We start from the raw sequence: 26,795 nt of genomic DNA on the forward strand, positions 1-26,795 counted from the left end.
AAGCCTTCTGTTGCCAAGTAACAAATCAAGTAATAAATCACCGACAAATAATCTTAAAATTCTTTATTCATAAACTTGATGCAAGTTTACAAATTACTGTACATGGTCAAAATGTCCCTTGAAAACAAAAAAACAAAGCATGCCAACCAACGGGTGCAAAACTTGACAATCTGTCCCAACCATTTGTTTGACGAGCAGAAAATGATTTTACAAATTAGTCTAGATAGAGAAGACAGATTAACCTTCTATCAAAAACACTGTCCAAGTACAGAGGAACGTGCAAACCTATTTAAAATCACAGAATGAATGACTGAACTGACTCTGCCCAAAGTGAATGAGCACCTATACCCCGCCCTCCGCCTCTGGACAGAGATTTTGGGTCCTGTCCAGAATCAACTCCTAGCCACTCTACCTACCCCCTCCCCCAGACACTTGTGGAGATCTGAGAAGTTTGGACGGGGGGACGGGGGGGCTTGTTTTCTAGACAGGGCCTGGGTATCAAATGGGAAGCAGCTACCTAAACGTGAGAGAAAAGTTCTACTGAGCTGAACTAAGTTACAAAAAAAAAAAAAAAAAAAGGGTATCACAAGACATCAATTCTGTGCAGAAGTAACGGACCCAGGCTTTGGCTACCGGATTCCCTATGTAGGGGGGCACTACTTTAGACCACAGCCCTATAGAACCCTATTCCCTATGTAGGGGGGCACTACTTTAGACCACAGCCCTATAGAACCCTATTCCCTATGTAGGGGGGCACTACTTTAGACCACAGCCCTATAGAACCCTATTCCCTATGTAGGGGGGCACTACTTTAGACCAGAGCCCTATAGAACCCTACTCCCTATGTAGGGGGGCACTACTTTAGACCACAGCCCTATAGAACCCTATTCCCTATGTAGGGGGGCACTACTTTAGACCACAGCCCTATAGAACCCTATTCCCTATGTAGGGGGGCACTACTTTAGACCACAGCCCTATAGAACCCTATTCCCTATGTAGGGGGGCACTACTTTAGACCAGGGCCCTATAGAACCCTACTCCCTATGTAGGGGGGCACTACTTTAGACCACAGCCCTATAGAACCCTATTCCCTATGTAGGGGGGCACTACTTTAGACCACAGCCCTATAGAACCCTATTCCCTATGTAGGGGGGCACTACTTTAGACCAGGGCCCTATAGAACCCTATTCCCTATATAGTGCACTACTTTAGACCAGAGCCCTATAGAACCCTATTCCCTATGTAGGGGGGCACTACTTTAGACCAGGGCCCTATAGAACCCTATTCCCTATGTAGGGGGACACTACTTTAGACCACAGCCCTATAGAACCCTATTCCCTATGTAGGGGGGCACTACTTTAGACCACAGCCCTATAGAACCCTATTCCCTATGTAGGGGGGCACTACTTTAGACCAGGGCCCTATAGAACCCTACTCCCTATATAGTGCACTACTTTAGACCAGGGCCCTATAAAACCCTACTCCCTATATAGTGCACTACTTTAGACCAGGGCCCTATAAAACCCTACTCCCTATATAGTGCACTACTTTAGACCAGAGGCCTATAGAACCCTATTCCCTATATATAGTGCACTACTTTAGACCACAGCCCTATAAAACCCTACTCCCTATATAGTGCACTACTTTAGACCAGAGCCCTATAGAACCCTATTCCCTATATATAGTGCACTACTTTAGACCACAGCCCTACAGAACCCTATTCCCTATACATAGTGCACTACTTTAGACCACAGCCCTATGGGTCCTGGTCAAAAGGGTACCATTTGACACGTAATCTTGGGTCATACGGAGCCAAGTAGATGTACTACTAAACGACCATCTCCTTCTTCCCTCTCGAACCCCTAGAAGTTCAAACAACCCGCCGCCATCCTCCACCTTTCTCCATAAGTGGGAGCCTGTATGATTCAGACTGGTATCAATTAGTATAGTTACCTCTAGAAATACAGCGTAGCCTAGTGGTTAGAGCGTTGGACTAGTAACCGGAAGGTTGCGAGTTCAAACCCCCCGAGCTGACAAGGTACAAATCTGTCGTTCTGCCCCTGAACAGGCAGTTAACCCACTGTTCCCAGACAAATAAGAATCTGTTCTTAACTGACTTGCCTGGTTAAATAAAGGTACAATTTAAATAAAAAATAAAAACATATTTTCCTCCAATTCAGAAAAAGGTGAGATCCTAAAAACTTGATTTGTTAGTTCAGGTCTCTTGACTTCTGAGGCACATCCTTGCCATTTTGTGCAAAAAAATATACTTACCCATTACAGACAAGATATATTTAAAGACCTCCTCTCACACTCAGAAATAAAAACCCATAGTAGCCTAGCCTAGATATATGTATTAGGGACTAAAGACAACAAAGACCAGCAGATACCCATGTTTCTGATACAAGCCAAAAGCATGGAGGTAGACATGCAGATAAGACCCTAGCAGTGTTTTAGATGGCACCCTATTCCCTATATAGTGGACTATGAGCCTTGGACAGAAGTAGTGAACTATATAGGGACTAGGGTGCCAATTGGGAGAGACATATTATAGTAGCACTGAACTTGTGTCACATTGCATGTTGAAAACACTAAACAAAACAGGGTAAATAACAGCGTTACAAAATTTCCACATTTCAGTTCATGAGAGCAATTTATACTTTCATAATACTGTAATCCTTATTAGTACACCTCAAAAATAGATATTTAGCCAAAACATATTCTTGGTATACAAGGTGGAAAAACGCAGAAACACTCTATTCAGTATGTATAGACAAACGGTCAACCAGGTCTGGTATTCCAGGGTAGCATCCCATATAGAACCCTATTCCCTATATAGTGCACTAATTTAGACCAGAGCCCTATAGAACCCTATTCCCTATATAGTGCACTAATTTAGACCAGAGCCCTATAGAACCCTATTCCCTATATAGTGCACTACTTTGGACCAGAGCCCTATAGAACCCTATTATAGTGCACTACTTTAGACCAGAGCCCTATAGAACCCTATTCCCTATATAGTGCACTAATTTAGACCAGAGCCCTATAGAACCCTATTCCCTATATAGTGCACTACTTTAGACCAGAGCCCTATAGAACCCTATTATAGTGCACTACTTTAGACCAGAGCCCTATAGAACCCTATTCCCTATATAGTGCACTACTTTAGACCAGAGCCCTATAGAACCCTATTCCCTATATAGTGCACTACTTTAGACCAGAGCCCTATTCCCTATATAGTGCACTAATTTAGACCAGAGCCCTATAGAACCCTATTCCCTATATAGTGCACTACTTTAGACCAGAGCCCTATAGAACCCTATTCCCTATATAGTGCACTACTTTAGACCAGAGCCCTATAGAACCCTATTCCCAATATATAGTGCACTACTTTAGACCAGAGCCCTATAGAACCCTATTCCCTATATAGTGCACTAATTTAGACCGGAGCCATATGAGGAGCGATAGGGTCCAATTTAGGACGCATCTTAAGATGTTATTATTTTACCAGGTCAGGAGAGCTCCCCTCCAAATACGCTGAACAAAAACATAAAACGCAACTTGTAAAGTGTTGGTCCCATGTTTCATGAGCTGAAATTAAAGATCCACAAAATTCTCCATGTGAGCAAAAAGCTTATTTCTCTAATATTTTGTTCACAAATTTGATTACATCTCTCTTACTGAGCATTTCTCCTTTTGCCAAAATAATTCATCCACCTGACAGGTGTGGCATATCAAGAAGTTGATTACTACATGGCATGTTCATTACACAGGTGCACCTTGTACGAGGGACAATAAAAGGCCACTAAAATGTGCAGTTTTTTCACAACACTATGCCACAGATATCTCAAGTAGAGGGAGTGTGCAATTGGCATGGCGACAGCAAGGACTGTCCACCTGAGCTTTTGGCAGAGAACTGAATGTTCATTTTTTTTTTACCATAAGCCGCCTCCAACTTCGTTTTAGAGAATTTGGCAGTACGTCCAACCGGCCTCACAACCACAGACCACGTGTTACCAAGCAAGCCCCCCTCTACATCTGACTTCTTCACCTGCGGGATCGTCTGAGACCAGTCACCCGGACAGCTGATGAAACTGAGGAGTATTTCTGTCTGTAATAAACCCCCCCTGGGGGTAGAACTAATTCTGATTGGCTGGGGGTGGGCCTGGTTCCCAAGTGGGTGGGCCTATGCCCTCCCAGGACCTTTCTATGGCTGTGCCCATGCCAAGTCATTTGTATTTCCTTATATCCTTATATAATAAAATCATTTAATGTGTTGCGTTTATATTTTTGTTCAGAATATATCACCCAATAAAACTCACTACTGGTATACTAGTATAATAGCTCAATGAAAACTTTGTCCTTTAATAACACAAAATCTGATCTATTGAAAACATACAACTATGCAAGACTCACAAAGTGGTAGCCTTGCATGCTATGCTCCAGCCTGGTTGGTCCCAGGTCCATTTGTGCCGTCTTGTCCTATGGTCATTAAGAGGACAATAGGCTTGGGCGATATATACAATTTATACCGGGCTAATACGAAAGGTATGATTTAGAATTGAGGGGGGGGTTTTGAGGGGGGGTGTTATGTGAGTGAGTGCGATGCCACTGCCTATAACTTTAAATGTAGTATAACTATAAGAAATCTGAGCTGTGTTAAATAAATGATATCCAGCTCAGGGCTCCAGCTATGCACGATGCTTGTTGACTTGCTAGCTAAGTGTTGAGATGTCAAGATCAAGCTACTTGGTTACAGCAGAGACGTTCAATCCCCTTCCTGGATCAAGAGCCCCTGTTACCTAAATTGTTTTGTGCATAAAAATAGAGCCAACAACTTCTGTGCACATTCGGTAATACCGCATACCCCGGTACGGTAGAGAAACGGTATGAACTTCTGGGTACAAACCAAACCCCAGGAGATCTGGAACCAGGCCATCCCCTACGCCATCCCCTTAAATAGAAAAACAACATGACAGACAGCTTGGTGGACCAAGCTCACTTAACCATTCTAAAAAATAAAAAAACATGTTCAGGTGTGATGTCGTAACTGAGGATCAACAGCCGCATCCTACAGGACAGCAGGGAGATGGTACGCAGTGGTAGATGTCATCTCAAAATGGCAACTCGTTTACTACAGCGTCCAGTATTTTTTTGACCAACACATTTATCAGAAATATATATATATTTTTTTAGAATGATCCAGAGTTACTTTGCTTTCCTAAGAATGTTGTCCATATCGTGCTTTTTCATTCCCATAGGTCAAAGGTCAAAAGAAGTGCACTATCTAGATACTAGGGTGTCCTTTGGGAGACCCCTTCCTGCATCCTAGTCAGCCACCATTTTGTCACCAATCTGGCACATGATGTTACTGCTGGGATATAAAAAATAAAAAGCAACAAAAAAAAGCCAGCAAGCAGAATAACAATACATTTAAGCATATACTATTTCTTTTAAACAACGTCTGTAATTTGGTACCAGTAAATATTACACAAAGTCAGGGGAGAAAAAGGAGCAGCGTCACTAAAGATGACCACTGAAACATCTTAAGTGATCCTCCATCTTCCTTCATATTCGCTTTAAAATCCAACTGTCACCACAGAGAGGTTTCAGTTCAAATCCAACTGTCACCACAGAGAGGTTTCAGTTCAAATCCAACTGTCACCACAGAGAGGTTTCAGTTCAAATCCAACTGTCACCACAGAGAGGTTTCAGTTCAAATCCAACTGTCACCACAGAGAGGTTTCAGTTCAAATCCAACTGTCACCACAGAGAGGTTTCAGTTCAAATCCAACTGTCACCACAGAGAGGTTTCAGTTCAAATCCAACTGTCACCACAGAGAGGTTTCAGTTCAAATCCGACTGCCAATGCTGTGGCTGGCTGTAAGAGCGTACAGCTTCACACTAAAAACAGTTGGTGGTGGTTGTGAATACGAACAAACCAGCTCTAGTCAGACCTGTCTGCTGTACAGTAGGTAGGTTCTCTCACCGAGGAGGAACTAATCAAGATGATCCGTTAGTCGAGCCCACGTCGTCAAAACCAGCGCATGTATGGAAGGAGAAAAGGCTGTTCTCCACATCGAGAGAGAGATAAGGGAAAACAAAATGTGAAAAGATGCAACAGGACCTCCGAGCCCCTCAGTTATAACAGACATTCTCCTCAGGTGAAGGGGGCTGTGGAGTGACGCAACAGGACCGCCGAGCCCCTCAGTTATAACAGACATTCTCCTCAGGTGAAGGGGGCTGTGGAGTGACGCAACAGGACCGCCGAGCCCCTCAGTTATAACAGACATTCTCCTCAGGTGAAGGGGGCTGTGGAGTGACGCAACAGGACCGCCGAGCCCCTCAAGTTATAACAGACATTCTCCTCAGGTGAAGGGGGCTGTGGAGTGATGCAACAGGACCGCCGAGCCCCTCAGTTATAACAGACATTCTCCTCAGGTGAAGGGGGCTGTGGAGTGACGCAACAGGACCGCCGAGCCCCTCAGTTATAACAGACATTCTCCTCAGGTGAAGGGGGCTGTGGAGTGACGCAACAGGACCGCCGAGCCCCTCAGTTATAACAGACATTCTCCTCAGGTGAAGGGGGCTGTGGAGTGACGCAACAGGACCGCCGAGCCCCTCAGTTATAACAGACATTCTCCTCAGGTGAAGGGGGCTGTGGAGTGATGCAACAGGACCGCTGAGCCCCTCAGTTATAACAGACATTCTCCTCAGGTGAAGGGGGCTGTGGAGTGATGCAGCAGGGAGTAGACAGTCTAGCCCGTTATTGGGCCAGGCAGAGAAGAGATACTGGTCTACTGAGCTGACGACAGGCCAGACGGAAGAATTAGCCAGTTGGTTTCCACAAGAAAGATGATATAACTCCCAAATAAGTCAGAAGGGAGAAAATAGCTCCAAAAGAAATTAAAATATATTGTTGTTGTTTTTTTTGTTTTTTTAACCCAAAAGACATTATGTTCCCAGGGAGAATGAGGAGTGAACTCTTTACCCATCTTCTTTAGGAGGTGTGTACCAGCCTGAAAAAACAAATATTTTAAAAATAAAACACACAAGGTTGCCATAACAACCACGGATTTGTATCATAGTCTATTTTCATTCATGTTTATATTGGATCGTTTACCATTCTTTTCGTGAATCTGCACCAGGGATTTGTATGACTGTTGTGCCCTGGCCAGACTGTACTGATTCTACAAGAATATTAGTGAAAATAAGGATTAGATTCATCTTCAAACAACCTCACATGGTGTGACAAAAAAAAAAAATCTAATGTTTTACAACAAAAAAAAAAGTTACTACAGTTGTTTACCTTATTGGCTCCGAACTGCACCCTGGCTTTTCCTTTGACCAGGGTCGCATTGATCTGCATGATGACAGACTCAATGGAATAGGCACTGCTCCAGCCCTGGAGCAACACAAAGAAATACTAATTGGTCGGTCTGAAAACCTCGTCAGATCAGTGGCAATGAATGAAGGAGAGGAGGTGAGGAGGAGAACAGACATAAAAAAATGTTGTTTTTTTTTCTGTGTGTTTGTTTTAAAGACAATTGAGCAAAGAGAAAAAAGACAGCGTCTTCAGGATCTTTGGTGAGGGATAAACAATGGTATGAATCGTATTCAAATACAGACCTGCTTTGTGAGAAGCTCCATACATAAGGCTCCGCCGCCAAGAACGTACCTGAAATAGAGGACAGAGAAGTACCAAGACTGGTTCACGAAACAGAAAATAATTGGGCCCATCTAATTTTAGTCACTTAGCAGAAGCTAAAGTATTATGAAAAGACTACTCTAGATCACATTCAGGGACATGAGGAATACTCTAGATCACGTTCAGGGACATGAGGAATACTCTAGATCACGTTCAGGGACATGAGGAATACTCTAGATCACGTTCAGGGACATGAGGAATATTCTAGATCACGTTCAGGGACATGATGAAAAGGACAGACAGAATATTCTAGATCACGTTCAGGGACATGAGGAATACTCTAGATCACGTTCAGGGACATGAGGAATACTCTAGATCACGTTCAGGGACATGAGGAATACTCTAGATCACGTTCAGGGACATGAGGAATACTCTAGATCACGTTCAGGGACATGATGAAAAGGACAGACAGAATATTCTAGATCACGTTCAGGGACATGATGAAAAGGACAGACAGAATATTCTAGATCACGTTCAGGGACATGAGGAAAAGGACAGACAGAATACTCTAGATCACGTTCAGGGACATGAGGAAAAGGACAGACAGACTACTCTAGATCACGTTCAGGGACATGAGGAATACTCTAGATCACGTTCAGGGACATGAGGAAAAGGACAGACAGAATACTCTAGATCACGTTCAGGGACATGAGGAATACTCTAGATCACATTCAGGGACATGAGGAATACTCTAGATCACGTTCAGGGACATGAGGAAAAGGACAGACAGAATATTCTAGATCACGTTCAGGGACATGAGGAAAAGGACAGACAGAATATTCTAGATCACGTTCAGGGACATGAGGTAAAGGACAGACAGAACACTCTAGATCACGTTCAGGGACATGAGGAATACTCTAGATCACGTTCAGGGACATGAGGAAAAGGACAGACAGAACACTCTAGATCACGTTCAGGGACATGAGGTAAAGGACAGACAGAACACTCTAGATCACGTTCAGGGACATGAGGTAAAGGACAGACAGAACACTCTAGATCACGTTCAGGGACATGAGGTAAAGGACAGACAGAACACTCTAGGGTAAAAACAGAAGCATAGGACAATAAGACCATCCAGACTTCACTGAGCAGCACTCACCCTCCGGACAGCACAGGAGAGACGACCCGTACGAACGGTGGATCAAAAGGAAAGTTATCCTGAAAGAGTCAAACAAGAAAACACATTTATCATCTCAAAACCTCTATCCCGCCTCATAAAAAAAATAAAAAACAATTCATTTATTTAAAAAAAATCAAATCAAATTAATAAAACTCACTTTATATGAGAAACTGAGCAGAATGTAGTCCACCCCTTCCTTTTCCTTCAGAACCTGCAAGTCACTATGCAACGGACTATCTGGGTCTACCCTGTTAAAATAACGAGAGAATGATTACACTATTATTATCCAGACTCAAGACACAGCTAGGACACAGGGGAAGCTACCACAGCTCTATGAAATAATACCCGGCTCTGAAAACTTACGTTCTTATTTTGACGTGCCATTCATAAAGGCTGTCATTGACGAGCTCCACCGAATAAATACCTGGAAATGAATGACAAGATATATACAGGTGAACATCACTGTTAAATCAACGTGTTATCCCCATCAGACCTACAATCACTGGAGGGTGAGGACCAATGGGGTGCTGAGCCAGGCCAGCACTCAGCTGTCTTGTAACTCTGACCTGTCGATCTCTCACCTGTCCTGTAACCCCGACCTGTCGATCTCTCACCTGTCTTGTAACCCCGACCTGTCGATCTCTCACCTGTCTTGTAACTCTGACCTGTCGATCTCTCACCTGTCGATCTCTCACCTGTCTTGTAACCCCGACCTGTCGATCTCTCACCTGTCTTGTAACTCTGACCTGTCGATCTCTCACCTGTCTTGTAACTCTGACCTGTCGATCTCTCACCTGTCGATATCTCACCTGTCGATCTCTCACCTGTCTTGTAACTCTGACCTGTCGATCTCTCACCTGTCTTGTAACTCTGCGATCTGTAGATCTCCCTGAGTTCCTTCATGAGACGATCAGACGCCTGAACTGAACCAGAAACGGCACCCTGAAACAGGCATCACAACGCGGATCAGAACCAGGGTACCTTAGAGCAAGACAAGAGACTATAAAAACGGTGGAAATGATCCCCCCCACTCTTGAAAAAAGAGAAAGACGCCTTACCGAATGAGCACTTACGTTCAAGTGGTCCTGTCTCTGGTTCTTACGGATCTTCTCCAGGATGGCCAGGTTCTCCTTCAAATCAAATCACATTCAACTTTATTAATGCACTAGGAAGCGCTTCATTAAAATAATACAAAAAAGTTAGAAGAGATAGAAACTAAAATGTTGACAAATATTCTCAATTAAGATACCAAAACAATAGTAAAAAGTAATAATATACAGCAAAGTCATAATATACAGCAAAGTCATAATATACAGCAAAGTCATAATATACAGCAAAGTCATAATATACAGCAAAGTAATAATATACAGCAAAGTCATAATATACAGCAAAGTCATAATATACAGCAAAGTAATAATATACAGCAAAGTAAAAGACGGTCTGGGGAAGACGGTCTGGGGAAGACGGTCTGGGGAAGACGGTCTGGGGAAGACGGTCTGGGGAAGACGGTCTGGGGAAGACGGTCTGGGGAAGACGGTCTGGGGAAGACGGTCTGGGGAAGACAGTCTTCTTGGGTCATATTGCCAAAGAAAATAGTATTTCAGAAATCTCAGCATTCAATATGATTTCCAGAGGAGTTGCTCATTGGTTTTTTATTTTATTTAGATATTTTTTATACCTTTTATTTAACTAGGCAAGTCAGTTAAGAACAAATTCTTATTTACAATGACGGCCTAGGAACAGTGGGTTAACTGCCTGTTCAGGGGCAGAACGACAGATTTGTACCTTCTCAGCCTCGGGGATTTGAACTTGCAACACTTTCGGTTGCTAGTCCAACGCTCTAACCACTAGGCTACCGTGGAAATAATATTCATATTTTTCAATGACAACATGCGGAGGAGCCTCGAAAGTAGAATACGATTTATAACAAAGTAAAAAAATGTAATTAAATAAAAACATTTAGCTGTTAGGTAGGACAGTTGTTGTATTTTGAGCCTTAAGATGTTTTGTGGTTGGAATTGCCATATTTTATAGGTGAAAATGTAGTTTGACAGAATGGTTTTGTCTGGAAAAACAAAACAAAAATGGTTGCTTAGTAACCAGACACCAACACGATCTGTGGAGAAAGAAAAGTTCCAATATTTACCTTTGTGATTAGAGGATTTATCTGTGGTAAAGCGACTCAGGATTAAATCCTAAACCTAACCTTATTTTCATTTATTTTTTACTATATAGCCAATTTTGACTGTGGTAACTTGTGGAAAACCAAATCCTTTCTGTACAAACTGTCAGATACCGTCTCAGGGAAGCTCATCTTCGTGCTCGTCATCCTCACCGGGGTCTTGAACTGACTGCAGTTCGGCGTCGTAACCGACCTCAGTGGGCAAACGCTCACCTTTGATGGCGACTGGAGAAAAGTGCTCTTCGTGGATGAATCCCGGTTTCAGTTGCACCCGGCAGATGGTAGACAGCGTGTATGGCGTCATGTGGGGGAGCGGTTTGCTGATGTCAACGACGTGAACAGATTGCCCGATGGTAGCAGTGGGGTTGTAGTATGGGCAGGCATAAGCTACGGACAATGAACACAATTGCATTTTATCAATGGCAAACTTGAATGCCCGAGATACCGCAACGAGATCCTGAGGCCTGTTGTCGTTCCATTCATCCATCTCCATCACCTCATATTTCAGCATGATAATGCACGGCCCCATGTCGCAAGGATCTGGACACAATTCCTGAACGCTGAAAATGTCCCAGTTCTTCCATGGCCTGCACTCTCACCAGAGAGATGGCCGCCTCGCTTCACGTTCCTAGTTAACTATGCAGTTTTTTTTTTTTTTTACACGTGTTATTTATTACATTAGTACCCCAGGTCATCTTAGGTTTCATTACATACAGTCGAGAAGAACTACTGAATATAAGATCAGCGTCAACTCACCATCAGTACGACCAAGAATATGTTTTTCGCGACGCGGATCCTGTGTTCTGCCTTACAAACAGGACAACGGAATGGATCCCATGCAGCGACCCCAAAAAAAAACGACTCCGAAAAAGAGGGAAACGAGGCGGTCTTCTGGTCAGACTCCGGAGACGGGCACACCGTGCACCACTCCCTAGCATTCTTCTTGCCAATGTCCAGTCTCTTGACAACAAGGTTGATGAAATCCGAGCAAGGGTAGCATTCCAGAGGGACATCAGAGACTGTAACGTTCTTTGCTTCACGGAAACATGGCTCACTGGAGAGACGCTGTCCGAGGCGGTGCAGCCAACGGGTTTCTCCACGCATCGCGCCGACAGAAACAAACATCTTTCTGGTAAGAAGAGTGGTGGGGGCGTATGCCTCATGACTAACGAGACATGGTGTGATGAAAGAAACATATACAGGAACTCAAATCCTTCTGTTCCCCTGATTTAGAATTCCTCACAATCAAATGTAGACCGCATTATCTACCAAGAGAATTCTCTTCGATTATAATCACAGCCGTATATATCCCCCCCCCAAGCAGACACATCGATGGCTCTGAACGAACTTTATTTAACTCTTTGCAAACTGGAAACCATTTATCCGGAGGCTGCATTCATTGTAGCTGGGGATTTTAACAAGGCTAATCTGAAAACAAGACTCCCTAAATTTTATCAGCATATCGATTGCGCAACCAGGGGTGGAAAAACCTTGGATCATTGTTACTCTAACTTCCGCGACGCATATAAGGCCCTGCCCCGCCCCCCTTTCGGAAAAGCTGACCACGACTCCATTTTGTTGATCCCCGCCTACAGACAGAAACTAAAACTAGAGGCTCCCACGCTGAGGTCTGTCCAACGCTGGTCCGACCAAGCTGACTCCACACTCCAAGACTGCTTCCATCACATGGACTGGGACATGTTTCGTATTGCGTCAGATAACAATATTGACAAATACGCTGATTCGGTGTGCGAGTTCATTAGAACGTGCGTTGAAGATGTCATTCCCATAGCAACGATTAAAACATTCCTTAACCAGAAACCGTGGATTGATGGCAGCATTCGCGTGAAACTGAAAGCGCGAACCACTGCTTTTAATCAGGGCAAGGTGTCTGGTAACATGACCGAATACAAACAGTGCAGCTATTCCCTCCGCAAGGCTATCAAATAAGCTAAGCGTCAGTACAGAGACAAAGTAGAATCTCAATTCAACGGCTCAGACACAAGAGGCATGTGGCAGGGTCTTCAGTCAATCACGGACTACAGGAAGAAATCCAGCCCAGTCACGGACCAGGATGTCTTGCTCCCAGGCAGACTAAATAACTTTTTTGCCCGCTTTGAGGACAATACAGTGCCACTGACACGGCCTGCAACGAAAACATGCGGTCTCTCCTTCACTGCAGCCGAGGTGAGTAAGACATTTAAACGTGTTAACCCTCGCAAGGCTGCAGGCCCAGACGGCATCCCCAGCCGCGCCCTCAGAGCATGCGCAGACCAGCTGGCCGGTGTGTTTACGGACATATTCAATCAATCCCTATACCAGTCTGCTGTTCCCACATGCTTCAAGAGGGCCACCATTGTTCCTGTTCCCAAGAAAGCTAAGGTAACTGAGCTAAACGACTACCGCCCCGTAGCACTCACTTCCGTCATCATGAAGTGCTTTGAGAGACTAGTCAAGGACCATATCACCTTCACCCTACCTGACTCCCTAGACCCACTCCAATTTGCTTACCGCCCAAATAGGTCCACAGACGACGCAATCTCAACCACACTGCACACTGCTGTAACCCATCTGGACAAGAGGAAAACCTATGTGAGAATGCTGTTCATCGACTACAGCTCGGCATTCAACACCATAGTACCCTCCAAGCTCGTCATCAAGCTCGAGACCCTGGGTCTCGACCCCGCCCTGTGCAACTGGGTACTGGACTTCCTGACGGGCCACCCCCAGGTGGTGAGGGTAGGCAACAACATCTCCTCCCCGCTGATCCTCAACACTGGGGCCCCACAAGGGTGCGTTCTGAGCCCTCTCCTGTACTCCCTGTTCACCCACGACTGCGTGGCCACGCACGCCTCCAACTCAATCATCAAGTTTGCGGACGACACAACAGTGGTAGGCTTGATTACCAACAACGAAGAGACGGCCTACAGGGAGGAGGTGAGGGCCCTCGGAGTGTGGTGTCAGGAAAATAACCTCACACTCAACGTCAACAAAACTAAGGAGATGATTGTGGACTTCAGGAAACAGCAGAGGGAACACCCCCCTATCCACAACGATGGAACAGTAGTGGAGAGGGTAGCAAGTTTTAAGTTCCTCTGCATACACATCACAGACAAACTGAATTTGTCCACTCACACAGACAGCATCGTGAAGAAGGCGCAGCAGCGCGTCTTCAACCTCAGGAGGCTGAAGAAATTCGGCTTGTCACCAAAAGCACTCACAAACTTCTACAGATGCACAATCGAGAGCATCCTGGCGGGCTGTAACACCGCCTGGTACGGCAACTGCTCCGACCTCAACCGTAAGGCTCTCCAGAGGGTAGTGAGGTCTGCACAACGCATCACCCGGGGCAAACTACCTGCCCTCCAGGACACCTACACCACCCGATGTTACAGGAAGGCCATAAAGATCATCAAGGACATCAACCACCCGAGCCACTGCCTGTTCACCCCGCTATCATCCAGAAGGCGAGGTCAGTACAGGTGCATCAAAGCTGGGACCGAGAGACTGAAAAACAGCTTCTGTCTCAAGGCCATCAGACTGTTAAACAGCCACCACTAACATTGAGTGGCTGCTGCCAACACACTGACACTGACTCAACTCCAGCCACTTTAATAATGGGAATTGATGGGAAATGATGTAAATATATCACTAGCCACCTTAAACAATGCTAATCTCATATGCATACTTATATACTATACTCTATATCATCGACTGCATCCTAATGTAATACATGTATCACTAGCCACTTTAACTATGCCACTTTGTTTACATACTCATCTCATATGTATATACTGTACTCGATACCATCTACTGTATCTTGCCTATGCTGCTCTGTACCATCACTCATTCATATATCCTTATGTACATATTATTTATCCCCTTACACTGTGTATAAGACAGTAGTTTTGGAATTGTTAGTTAGATTACTTGTTGGTTATTACTGCATTGTCGGAACTAGAAGCACAAGCATTTCGCTACACTCGCATTAACATCTGCTAACCATGTGTATGTGACAAATAAAATTTGATTTGGTTTGATTTGACACGTCACCCTTTGAGCAAGTTTGAGATCCTTTGCATCAACGTGTACAACAGCGTGTTCCAGTTCCCACCAATATCCAGCAACTTCACACAGCCATTGAAGAGGAGTGGGGACAACATTCCACAGGCCACAACCAACAGCCTGATCAACTCTATGTGAAGGAGATGTGTCGCGCTGCATGAGGCAAATGGTGGACACACCAGATACTGACTGGTTTTCTGATCCATGTCCCTGTTTTTTTTTTAAAGGTATCTGTGACCAACCAGATGCATATCTGTATTCCCAGTTATGTAAAATCCATAGATTAGGGCCTAATTCATTTATTTCAATTGACTGATTTCCTTATATGAACTGTAACTCAGTAAAATCTTTGAAATTGTTGCATGTTGCATTTATATTTTCTCTCAGTGTAGATAGACATATAGAGAGAGAGAGCGAGACAGACAGAGCGAGTGAGGGAGAGAGACCGACAGAGAGCGAGGAAGGGAGAGACCGACCGACAGAGAGCGAGGGAGGGAGGGAGAGACCGACAGAGAGCGAGGGAGGGAGAGAGACCGACAGAGAGCGAGGGAGGGAGGGAGAGAGACCGACAGAGAGCGAGGGAGGGAGGGAGAGAGACCGAAAGAGAGCGAGGGAGGGAGAGAGAGAGACCGACAGAGAGCGAGGGAGGGAGAGAGACCGACAGAGAGCGAGGGAGGGAGAGAGACCGACAGAGAGCGAGGGAGGGAGAGACCGACCGACAGAGAGCGAGGGAGGGAGAGACCGACCGACAGAGAGCGAGGGAGAGACCGACCGACAGAGAGCAGAGAGCGAGGGAGAGACCGACCGACAGAGAGCGAGGGAGAGACCGACCGACAGAGAGCGAGGGAGAGACCGACCGACAGAGAGCGAGGGAGGGAGGGAGAGAGACCGACAGAGAGCGAGGGAGAGAGAGACCGACCAACAGAGAGTGAGGGAGGGAGAGAGACCAACCGAGAGCGAGGGAGGGAGAGAGAGACCGACCAACAGAGAGTGAGGGAGAGAGACAGACAGAGAGCGAGGGAGAGAGAGAGACCGACCGACAGAGAGCGAGGGAGGGAGAGAGACCAACCTAGAGCGAGAAAGAGGTGTGTATCACAGTAATCACCTTCTCAATCCCGTCGTCCTCTGACTTCTTCCCATGTACAGGCTCCTCCTCCTTCATCTCATAGTGGTCCAGGTCTTCAATGTCCTGCTGAACACAAACACCGTTATCACATATAGAGTGCTGCATACACACAAGCAGGGCTCCAGGCTAACATTCCTCATCACCCTCCAAGAATCCAACCTTAGTGCAATTTCAACCGTCCCAACCGGAAGATATACCGTCCCTAATTAAGAAAAAACATTTGTTTACGTTTTGATATGCCAACATATATATATATATATGTATATGCCATTTAGCAGACGCTTTTATCCAAAGCGACTTACAGTCATGTGTGCATACATTCTACGTATGGGTGGTCCCGGGAGTCGAACCCACTACCCTGGCGTTACAAGCGCCATGCTCTACCAACTGAGCTACAGAAGGACCACATGGGCCTACTCTAGAACATTCAAATAGACAAAGATGTGCCTCGAAAAAAGGCAACGTTGGAATAATATGAAATCTATTTTGCACACAAAACAAACTCAACATGTAAAATGTTGGTCCCATTTTTCATGAATTGAAATAAAAGATCCCCAACAAAATCCATACGCACAAAAAAAATATTTCTGTCAGATATTGTGAAAAAAATGGGTTTTACATCCCTGTTAGTGAACATTTCTCATTTGCTAAGATAATCCATTTACTTGACAGGTTCGGCATATCAAGAAGCTGATTAAACAGCATGATCAATACACAGGTGCACCTTGTGCTGGGGCCACTCTAAAATGTGCCGTTTTGTCACACAACGCCACAGATGTCTCAAGTTTTGAGGGAACGTGCAATTGGCATGCTGAGTACACCAATGTCCACCAGAACTGTTGCCAGAAAATGTAAATGTTCATTTCTCTACCATAAGCAGTTTGAGAATTTGGCAGTACATCCAACCGGACTCACAACCGGAAGACCACGTGTAACCACGACAGCCCAGGACCTCCACATCCAGCTTCTTCACCTGTGGGATCGTCTGAGACCAACCATCCGGACAGCTGATGAAACTGAGGAGTATTTCTGTATGTAATAAAGCCCTTTTGTGGGGGAAAACTAATTCTGATTGGCTGGACCTGGCTCCCCAGTGGGTGGGTCTGGCTCCTTAGTGGCTGACCTGGCTCCGCAGTGGGTGGGTCTGGCTCCTTAGTGGCTGGACCTGGCTCCCCAGTGGGTGGGTCTATGCCCTTCCAGGCCCAACCATGGCTGCTCCCCGTCTCAGGGAAGCTCATCTGCATACTCGTCTTCCTCACCAAGGTCTTGACCCGACTGCAGTTTGGTGTCGAAACAGACTTCAGTGGGCAAATGCTCAACTTCAACGGCACGCTGGAGAAGTGTGCTCTTCACGGATGAATCCCGGTTTCAACTGCATGGAGTCGTGTGGGCGAGTGGTTTGCTGATGTCAAAGTTTTGAACAGAGATGGTGGCGGTGGGGCTATGGTTTGGGCAGGCATAAGCTACGGACAATGAACACAATTGCATATTATCGATGGCAATGTGAATGCACAGAGATACCGTGACGAGATCCTGAGACCCATTGTCGTGCCCTTCATCTGCAGCCATCACCTCATGTTTCTGTTTCAGCATCATCATGCACTGTCCCATGTCGCAAGGATCTGTAAACAATTCCAGGAAGCTGAAAAGGTCCAACTTGTTCCATGGCCTGCATACACAGATTCCACAGGCCACCAACAGCCTGATCAACTCTATGCGAAGGAAATGTGCCGTGCTGCATGAGGCAAATGGTGGACACATCAGATACTGACTGGTTTTCTGATCCACACCAGATACTGACTGGTTTTCTGATCCACACCAGATACTGACTGGTTTTCTGATCCACACCAGATACTGACTGGTTTTCTGATCCACACCAGATACTGACTGGTTTTCTGATCCACACCAGATACTGACTGGTTTTCTGATCCACACCAGATACTGACTGGTTTTCTGATCCACACCAGATACTGACTGGTTTTCTGATCCACACCAGATACTGACTGGTTTTCTGATCCACACCAGATACTGACTGGTTTTCTGATCCACACCAGATACTGACTGGTTTTCTGATCCACACCAGATACTGACTGGTTTTCTGATCCACACCAGATACTGACTGGTTTTCTGATCCACACCAGATACTGACTGGTTTTCTGATCCACACCAGATACTGACTGGTTTTCTGATCCACACCAGATACTGACTGGTTTTCTGATCCACACCAGATACTGACTGGTTTTCTGATCCAAGCCTCAACCTGTTTATTAAAGGTATCTGTGACCAACAGATGCATATCTGTATTCCCAATTATGTCAAATCCATGGATTAGGGCCTAATAAATGTTTTTAAATTGACTGATTTCCTTATGCGAACTGTAACTCAGTAAAATATTATAATTTTTTTTACATGTTGTGTTTATGTTTTTTGTTCAGTATAAATAATTAGCATTTTTTGTCAAAGTGTAGGTGATAGCCTATGCGTATTGGCTACAGCCTGTCATGTCCAGACAGATGCTTTACATGAGGAGACAGAAATGTAGCCAATCTGTAACGATACTTTTAATTACATAAATAAAACGCCGGTCATGTTCGACAAATATATTGTAGGATAATTAACATTGACGTCTACAGGCTTGATACTTTGGACCTGACCCACTCAAGGCACGGTTTGTTCAGATCTTATGGTCACAAGAGCGGAAAGTGCCTGTTTACACAACGCACACGATCTGAGCAGAGGATGTCAGTATTTTGTAACTATTTAACCATAAACATAATTGTTTAAGGAGGTTTTAAAGTCATTTTATGGGGCATGTCTTACCGTGTTTTAAAGTCATTTTATGGGGCACGTCTTACCGTGTTTTAAGGTCATTTTATGGGGCATGTCTTACCGTGTTTTAAAGTCATTTTATGGGGCATGTCTTACCGTGTTTTAAAGTCATTTTATGGGGCATGTCTTACCGTGTTTTAAAGTCATTTTATGGGGCATGTCTTACCGTGTTTTAAGGTCATTTTATGGGGCATGTCTTACCGTGTTTTAAAGTCATTTTATGGGGCATGTCTTACCGTGTTTTACGGTCATTTTATGGGGCATGTCTTACTGTGTTTTAAAGTCATTTTATGGGGCATGTCTTACCGTGTTTTAAAGTCATTTTATGGGGCATGTCTTACCGTGTTTTAAGGTCATTTTATGGGGCATGTCTTACCGTGTTTTAAGGTCATTTTATGGGGCATGTCTTACCGTGTTTTAAAGTCATTTTATGGGGCATGTCTTACCGTGTTGTAAAGTCATTTTATGGGGCATGTCTTACCGTGTTTTAAAGTCATTTTATGGGGCATTTTATGGGGCATGTCTTACCGTGTTTTATTTTATGGGTCATTTTATGGGGCATGTCTTACCGTGTTTTAAGGTCATTTTATGGGGTGTCTTACAGTGTTTTAAAGTAATTTTATGGGGCATGTCTTACCATGTTTTAAGGTCATTTTATGGGGCATGTCTTACCGTGTTTTAAGGTCATTTTATGGGGCATGTCTTACCGTGTTTTAAGGTCATTTTATGGGGCATGTCTTACCGTGTTTTAAAGTAATTTTATGGGGCATGTCTTACCGTGTTTTAAGGTCATTTTATGGGGCATGTCTTACCGTGTTTTAAAGTCATTTTATGGGGCATGTCTTACCGTGTTTTAAGGTAGCCTAACCAAAATAGGACCAGAGAAACGTCAAGGGAATTATTTTATAAACATTGAAAACAGCTTTTCTCTCGTGTTCTATTAACTAGCATCCCATGCTAGTTGACGATAATCCTAGTCATTTTAGCAATCCATGCTAGTTGACGATAATCCTAGTCATATTAGCATCCCATGCTAGTTGACGATAATCCTTGTCATATTAGCAATCCATGCCAGTTGACGATAATCCTAGTCATTTTAGCAATCCATGCCAGTTGACGATAATCCTAGTCATATTAGCAATCCATGCCAGTTGACAATAATCCTAGTCATATTAGCAATCCATGCCAGTTGACAATAATCCTAGTCATATTAGCAATCCATGCCAGTTGACGATAATCCTAGTCATATTAGCATCCCATGCTAGTTGACGATAATCCTAGTTATATTAGCAATCCATGCTAGTTGACGATAATCCTAGTCATATTAGCATCCCATGCTAGTTGACGATAATCCTAGTTATATTAGCAATCCATGCCAGTTGACGATAATCCTAGTTATATTAGCAATCCATGCCAGTTGACGATAATCCTAGTCATATTAGCATCCCATGCCAGTTGACGATAATCCTAGTCATATTAGCATCCCATGCTAGTTGACGATAATCCTAGTCATTTTAGCAATCCATGCCAGTTGACGATAATCGTAGTTATATTAGCAATCCATGCCAGTTGACGATAATCCTAGTTATATTAGCAATCCATGCTAGTTGACGATAATCCTAGTCATATTAGCATCCCATGCCAGTTGACGATAATCCTAGTTATATTAGCATCCCATGCTAGTTGACGATAATCCTAGTCATTTTAGCAATCCATGCCAGTTGACGATAATCCTTGTCATATTAGCATCCCATGCTAGTTGACGATAATCCTAGTCATATTAGCATCCCATGCCAGTTGATGATAATCTTAGTCATATTAGCATCCCATGCTAGTTGACGATAATCCTAGTCATATTAGCATCCCATGCCAGTTGACGATAATCCTAGTCATATTAGCATCCCATGCTAGTTGACGATAATCCTAGTCATTTTAGCAATCCATGCCAGTTGACGATAATCCTAGTTATATTAGCAATCCATGCTAGTTGACGATAATCCTAGTCATATTAGCATCCCATGCCAGTTGACGATAATCCTAGTCATTTTAGCAATCCATGCCAGTTGACGATAATCCTAGTCATATTAGCAATCCATGCCAGTTGACGATAATCCTAGTCATTTTAGCAATCCATGCCAGTTGACGATAATCCTAGTCATATTAGAAATCCATGCCAGTTGACGATAATCCTAGTCATATTAGCAGTCCATGCCAGTTGATGATAATCCTAGTCATATTAGCAATACATGCTAGTTGACGATAATCCTAGTCATATTAGCAATCCATGCCAGTTGACGATAATCCTAGTCATATTAGAAATCCATGCCAGTTGACGATAATCCTAGTCATATTAGCAGTCCATGCCAGTTGATGATAATCCTAGTCATATTAGCAATACATGCTAGTTGACGATAATCCTAGTCATATTAGCAATACATGCTAGTTGACGATAATCCTAGTCATATTAGCAATACATGCTAGTTGACGATAATCCTAGTCATATTAGCAATCCATGCTAGTTGACGATAATCCTAGTTATATTAGCAATCCATGCCAGTCGTTGAATCTTTAGATCTCCCCTCATTTTAAAATGTCAAACTTTCATTTCAGTCACATGAAACCGCTTGAATGTGCAGTGGATATTTTAGAACGGTACATCTGCACGTAGCCTACTGCCGTGTGAATATAATGTTTACCAACATTTTCAACGAAACGTTCAGATCAATTGCATCCGCCTCATTACTGGTTAACATTGTAATTATGTTCAGCGGTTGTATGAATTTAGGATCTATCGTCCCAGAACTGTCCCCGAGTCTGTTTTGAACCGTCCCAGACATATTTTTCCATCATCCCATGGGATGACAGGACGCCCTTAAATTCAAGGCCTGCACACAAGAGAGGTTTTATACAGCACAGCACGTTTAAGATGAATGTGGATAGTATCTCTATATGTAATGTTCGTTGTACACAGGTAAACATGCACACACACACACAAAAACCGGTACACACACACACACACACACACACACACACACACACACACACACACACACACACACACACACACACACACACACACACACACACACACACACACACACACACACACACACACACACACACACACCTCGCCCATCTCTTCCTCCTCCTCCTCCTCGGATGTCACTTCATCTGCTGGTCCATGCTATAAAGAGAGCGGGAAAGGAAAGACAAAAAAATGGATTGTGAGTTTAAAGACGAGGCAATGCCTTCTGACTATCAATTTTGGTATGGAATGTTACTCAGGCCCAGAATACGATTATTGCCTTGCGATAGGGCTGTCCCCATCCTTGAGTCACAATATTTAGATTAGTCTGAAACATCATTTGAGGCTAAAATTATTTCTACTTACAATGTGATTCAAACCAACTGAATATTTGTTGACTTCAAACTGTGTCAGCCTACAAAACGTGATTCAAATCAGAGTCCACCAGTTCTAGGTTCTATCTGTCGTTCTGCCCCTGAACAGGCAGTTAACCCACTGTTCCCAGGCAGTCAATGAAAATAAGAATGTGTTCTTAACTGACTTGCCTGGTTAAATAAAGGTAAAATTTAAAAAAATATGGAGTTGTCAGGACTACCAAATAAATAGAATTTCATCCTAGAATGAGCCCTACCTTGCGCTCTGGGTTGATGGGCCCAGCAGGGAGGGGCTGATCTAGCATCTCAACATCTGGGTGCTGGGGCAGGTTGTACAGTCGACACAGGTCACAGATGAGACGCTTCAGCTGCTGCAGGAGCTGGGGAAACAAAACAAAAAAACAGGTCATTCAACAGTATCTCTTTGGAGCCGGGGTCATTTACAGACGACTCCGCGCGACTAAAAACACAAGGAATTCAGTCAAAAAAAAATGAGTTTCATGTAGGAAATCTGTTGACCAAGTATTCCCAGGAATAACAAAGAAAAGAGAAAAGCATTGGGACAGTACACGTTTTAGTTGTTTTATCTCGGTACTCCAGCATTTTGGATATGACATGATACAATGACTCTGGAGGTTAAAGTGCAATCTGTTTGCTTTAATTTGAGGGGATTTTCATCCATATCAGGTGAACAGTGTATTGTGCAATTTTTGGAGTTACTTTTATTGTAAATAAGAATATAATGTTTCTAAAAAAAAACATCTACATTAATGTAGACGCTACAATGATTACGGATAATCCCGATTGAATTGTGAATAATTGTGAGTGAGAAAGTTACAGAGGCATAAATATCTAACAGAGGCCCAAAACACTAACCTCCAATACTATCGTGATGGCGAGAGGTCAGCATGTCTTGACGGTATGATATTTGTGTGGCGCAGCAATCTAAGGCACTGCATCTCAGTGCTAGAGGCGTCACTACAGACCTTTGTTCGATTCCAGGCTGTATCACAGCCCCAACGTGATTGGGAGTCCCATAGGGCGGCGAACAATTGGCCCAGCGTCGTCCGGGTTTGGCCAGGGTATTAAATAATTTGTTCTTAACTGAATTGTCTAGATAAATAAAGGTTAACATTTTTTGTTTTAAATGCCACTAACAACTGCAAGGGTAGTGGGTTCAATTCCCGCTGGGGTCACCCATTTGTAAAAATGTACGCACGTATTGACTAAATCAGTTCGGGTAAAAGGCATATATAGTGTGACGGACCCTTTTAAATTATTTTTATTTATTTTTTTACAATCAAACAATTTTGTAGGTGATATTAGGGCCTATGCCTTCTGTGAGAGCCGGTAGCGACATCCTACAACACATAGTATTGAAGATGAAGGAAGAAAACTCCACAATCTGTACACACACACACACACACACACACACAGGTAAGAGACTTACCAAAGATGTTCCTTTTCTGACATCTTCCAAGCGCTCCAACACCTCTGTCAGACTTGGATCGTCAGAGTCAACAAACCAGATTGGAGGTGTAGAGGGGTATGCCTCCTGGGAGGGGAGGGGATGATCAATTGATCACATCATTACTTGGTAAAGCTCTAATGGAACAGCATTGAACTGTAGCTAGTAGGTGGAGCTACTTCAGTATAAAGGAATGATATTTTACATATAGAAAGAAGCATCGATAAATATGCAACCTACCTACCTATAGTAGCGCTGACTTATAACGTTATGTTCTTGTTTTTAGTTAGCTAGCTAATGAGAACAACTCTTATTAATTATTTTACCCAGGACTATTCATTATCTCCATTAGTCAGCAATTGTGTTCGCAGGTCACGTTACCTTTTGACAAGTTATTGTATAAATAAAATTTTATAAAGAATAAAAAAAAAGGTACAAATATCAAGATATATTTTTATAGATTGGCCTTGTGGCAAAAAAGGCATTGTGAGTTTAAAAAATAAATAATTTAAAGACGCATTAGCCTACTAGCTAACATTAGCTTAATAACAACCCCCCCCCCCAAAAAAAGGGGTAACGTTTACAAATAGGATCTTATTTCTTGTTTTCTAACGAGTTAGCAAGCATAGCTAACTATACCTGGACATATGACCCCATTTTTAAAAAAAACATTTTTTTTTTATTAAGAGTATAAACTAACTGAAAAGTCTTAGCACATTTATATATTATGTGGTTAGCTAATGATCTCCAACAACAACACAGGGAAAAACAAAACAAAGCATAGCTATCCAAATTCGTCATGTTTATCGCCCTGTGTGTGTGTGTGTGTCTGTCTGTACTAGCTACGTTAGCTACGCTTAGTTTCTTCCTTACCGTGATGTTGCAATGTATAATCAGGAGTTTTTCACCGGTTACATTAAACTGACAACTAAGCTCGTCGGGCTTCCAATCGATAATTCTGAAACGTTCGTGGTTTGGGTCAAAAATTGACTCCAAAAACTTCAATTCGGCCTTCAGACCCGAAACCGACATCTTCCACTCACATCTCAAACCAGGCAGTCCGCGGGGGAGGGGAGGGGAAGTTGGGGTGTAATTGAGACCGCGTAGTCGGTGCTTGGTAGGAATATCATATAGTCCAATGTTTCTGAATACATAACAGGTGAAGTAGATATATATATGCATGATTAATATGGATTGAGATCAAATTCTGTAAAAAAAAAATATATATAAAACAAACTAATGTAAAATGTATTATTATTTATTTGCACAATGCTGAGCCAGTGCAGGGCACCATCCTGAAAGGACATGAGGCTCACAGTCCTGTCAGATAAACCAAATTCCTCTGCTAGGTATTGTCATCATACTGGCCGCTAATTGTGATTATTCAGCAAGGTAGAACCTAGATGGAATCTGAAATATAGGCTACCTATGTACACTGAACAAAAATATAAATTCAACATGTAATGCGTTGGTTTCACATCCCAGAGATGTGTTCTCAAATGTGTTTACGTCCCTGTTAGTGAGCATTTCTCCTTTGCAAAAATAATCAAATCACCTGACAGGTGTGGCATATCAAGAAGCTGATTAAACAGCATGATCCGTCCACAGATGCACCTTGCGCTGGGGACAATAAAAGGCCACTTTAAAATGTGCAGTTTTGTCACGAAATACTATGCCACAGATGTCTCAAGTTTTGCGGGAGCGTGCAATTCGCATGCTGAATGCAGGAATGTCCACCAGACCTGTTGCCAGATAAGTGAATGTTCATTTCTCTACCATAAGCCGCCTCCAGCGTTGTTTTAGAGAATTTGGCAATACCTCCAACCGGACTCACAACCACAGACCACGTGTAACCACGCCACCCCAGAACCGCCACAACAGGCGGGATAGTCTGAGGCCAACCACCCAGACAGCTGATGAAACTGGGTTTGCACAACCTTTCAGAAACTGTCTCAGGGAAGTTCAACTGCGGGCTCATCGTTACGATTGCAGTTTGGAGTCGTAACCTACTTCAGTGGGCAAATGCACACCTTTGATGGCCACTGGCACGCAAGAGAAGTGTGCTCCTCAAGGATGAATCCCGGGTTCTACTGTACCTGGCAGATGGCAGACAGCGTGTAGGGAGTCATGTGGGGGAGCGGTTTGCTGATGTCAACGTTGTGAACAGAGTGTCCCATGGTGGCGGTGGGGTTGTAGTATGGGAAGGCATAAGCTACAGACAACGAACACAATTGCATTTTATCGATGGCAATTTGAATGCACAGAGATACCTTGAAGAGATCTTGAGTCCCATTGTCGTACCGTTCATCCTCTGCCATCACCTCATGTTTCAGCATGATAATGCACGGCCCCGTATCACAAAAATCTGTAAACAATTCCTGGAAGCTGAAAAGGTCCAACTTGTTCCATGACCTGCATACACAGATTCCACAGGCCACCATCAACAGCCTGATCAACTCTATGCGAAGGAAATGTGCCGCGCTGCATGAGGCAAATGGTGGTCACACCAGATATTGACTGGGTTTCTGATCCACACCCATACGTTTTTTTAAAGGTATCGTATTCCCAGTCATGTGAAATCAATAGATTAGGGCCTAATTTATTTATTTAAATTGACTGATTTCCTTATATTAACTGTAACTCAGTAAAATCTTTGAAATTGTTGCATATGTTGTATTTATATTTTTGTTCAGTGTAGAATTATTATTATAGGCCTACAGTAATTCTCATGATGGAGGATTGTTGTCATTATTTTATTGAACAATAAAAAAAATGTTAATTTCTATATTTCTCTTTATTTAACCTTTGTCTTCCAAACACCGGAAAAACATAGCAATAGAACAAATTATAATTAATTCTATGCTATGAACAAGCATGCAAGCATGCAATTATAATAAA

At 43.4% G+C, this 26,795-nt stretch overlaps 1 protein-coding gene across 4 annotated transcripts; it reads right to left on the reverse strand.

Moving 5' to 3' along the window:
- Positions 1 to 48: 48 nt before the first annotated feature.
- Positions 49 to 25,038, reverse strand: LOC118375419 (ubiquitin-conjugating enzyme E2 Q2-like). Of its 4 annotated transcripts, none has more exons than XM_052466680.1 (14): positions 24,771 to 25,038; positions 23,880 to 23,984; positions 22,687 to 22,809; positions 22,158 to 22,214; positions 16,181 to 16,267; positions 9,902 to 9,958; positions 9,686 to 9,770; positions 9,192 to 9,252; positions 8,986 to 9,076; positions 8,808 to 8,866; positions 7,630 to 7,678; positions 7,310 to 7,405; positions 7,124 to 7,190; positions 49 to 7,019 (listed from the first exon to the last, which is right to left on the reverse strand). In XM_052466680.1, exons 1-14 carry the CDS (start codon positions 24,927 to 24,929, stop codon positions 6,988 to 6,990), a joined length of 1,128 nt encoding a protein of 375 aa, XP_052322640.1. In that variant the 5' UTR covers positions 24,930 to 25,038; the 3' UTR covers positions 49 to 6,987. The 4 variants fall into 4 exon arrangements, with proteins under 4 accessions (XP_052322640.1, XP_052322638.1, XP_052322642.1 ...); XM_052466678.1 differs by having other exon boundaries at positions 9,887 to 9,958; positions 24,771 to 25,034; XM_052466682.1 differs by having other exon boundaries at positions 16,181 to 16,264; positions 24,771 to 25,033.
- Between the last annotated feature and the right edge of the window lie 1,757 nt (positions 25,039 to 26,795).

The sequence above is a fragment of the Oncorhynchus keta genome, chromosome 17 (genome assembly GCF_023373465.1).
Source record: "Oncorhynchus keta strain PuntledgeMale-10-30-2019 chromosome 17, Oket_V2, whole genome shotgun sequence".
NCBI lineage: Eukaryota > Metazoa > Chordata > Actinopteri > Salmoniformes > Salmonidae > Oncorhynchus > Oncorhynchus keta.

Coding starts and splice junctions, on each gene's coding strand:
- LOC118375419 (XM_052466678.1), bottom strand. CDS start 24,929: ATGTCGGTTTCGGGTCTGAAGGCCGAATTGAAGTTTTTGGAGTCAATT. Junction 9,771..9,886: donor TGAACGTAAGTGCTCATTCG/GTAAGGCGTCTT, acceptor TGCCTGTTTCAG/GGTGCCGTTTCTGGTTCAGT. Junction 7,020..7,123: donor GCAGATTCACGAAAAGAATG/GTAAACGATCCA, acceptor TTGTTTTTTCAG/GCTGGTACACACCTCCTAAA.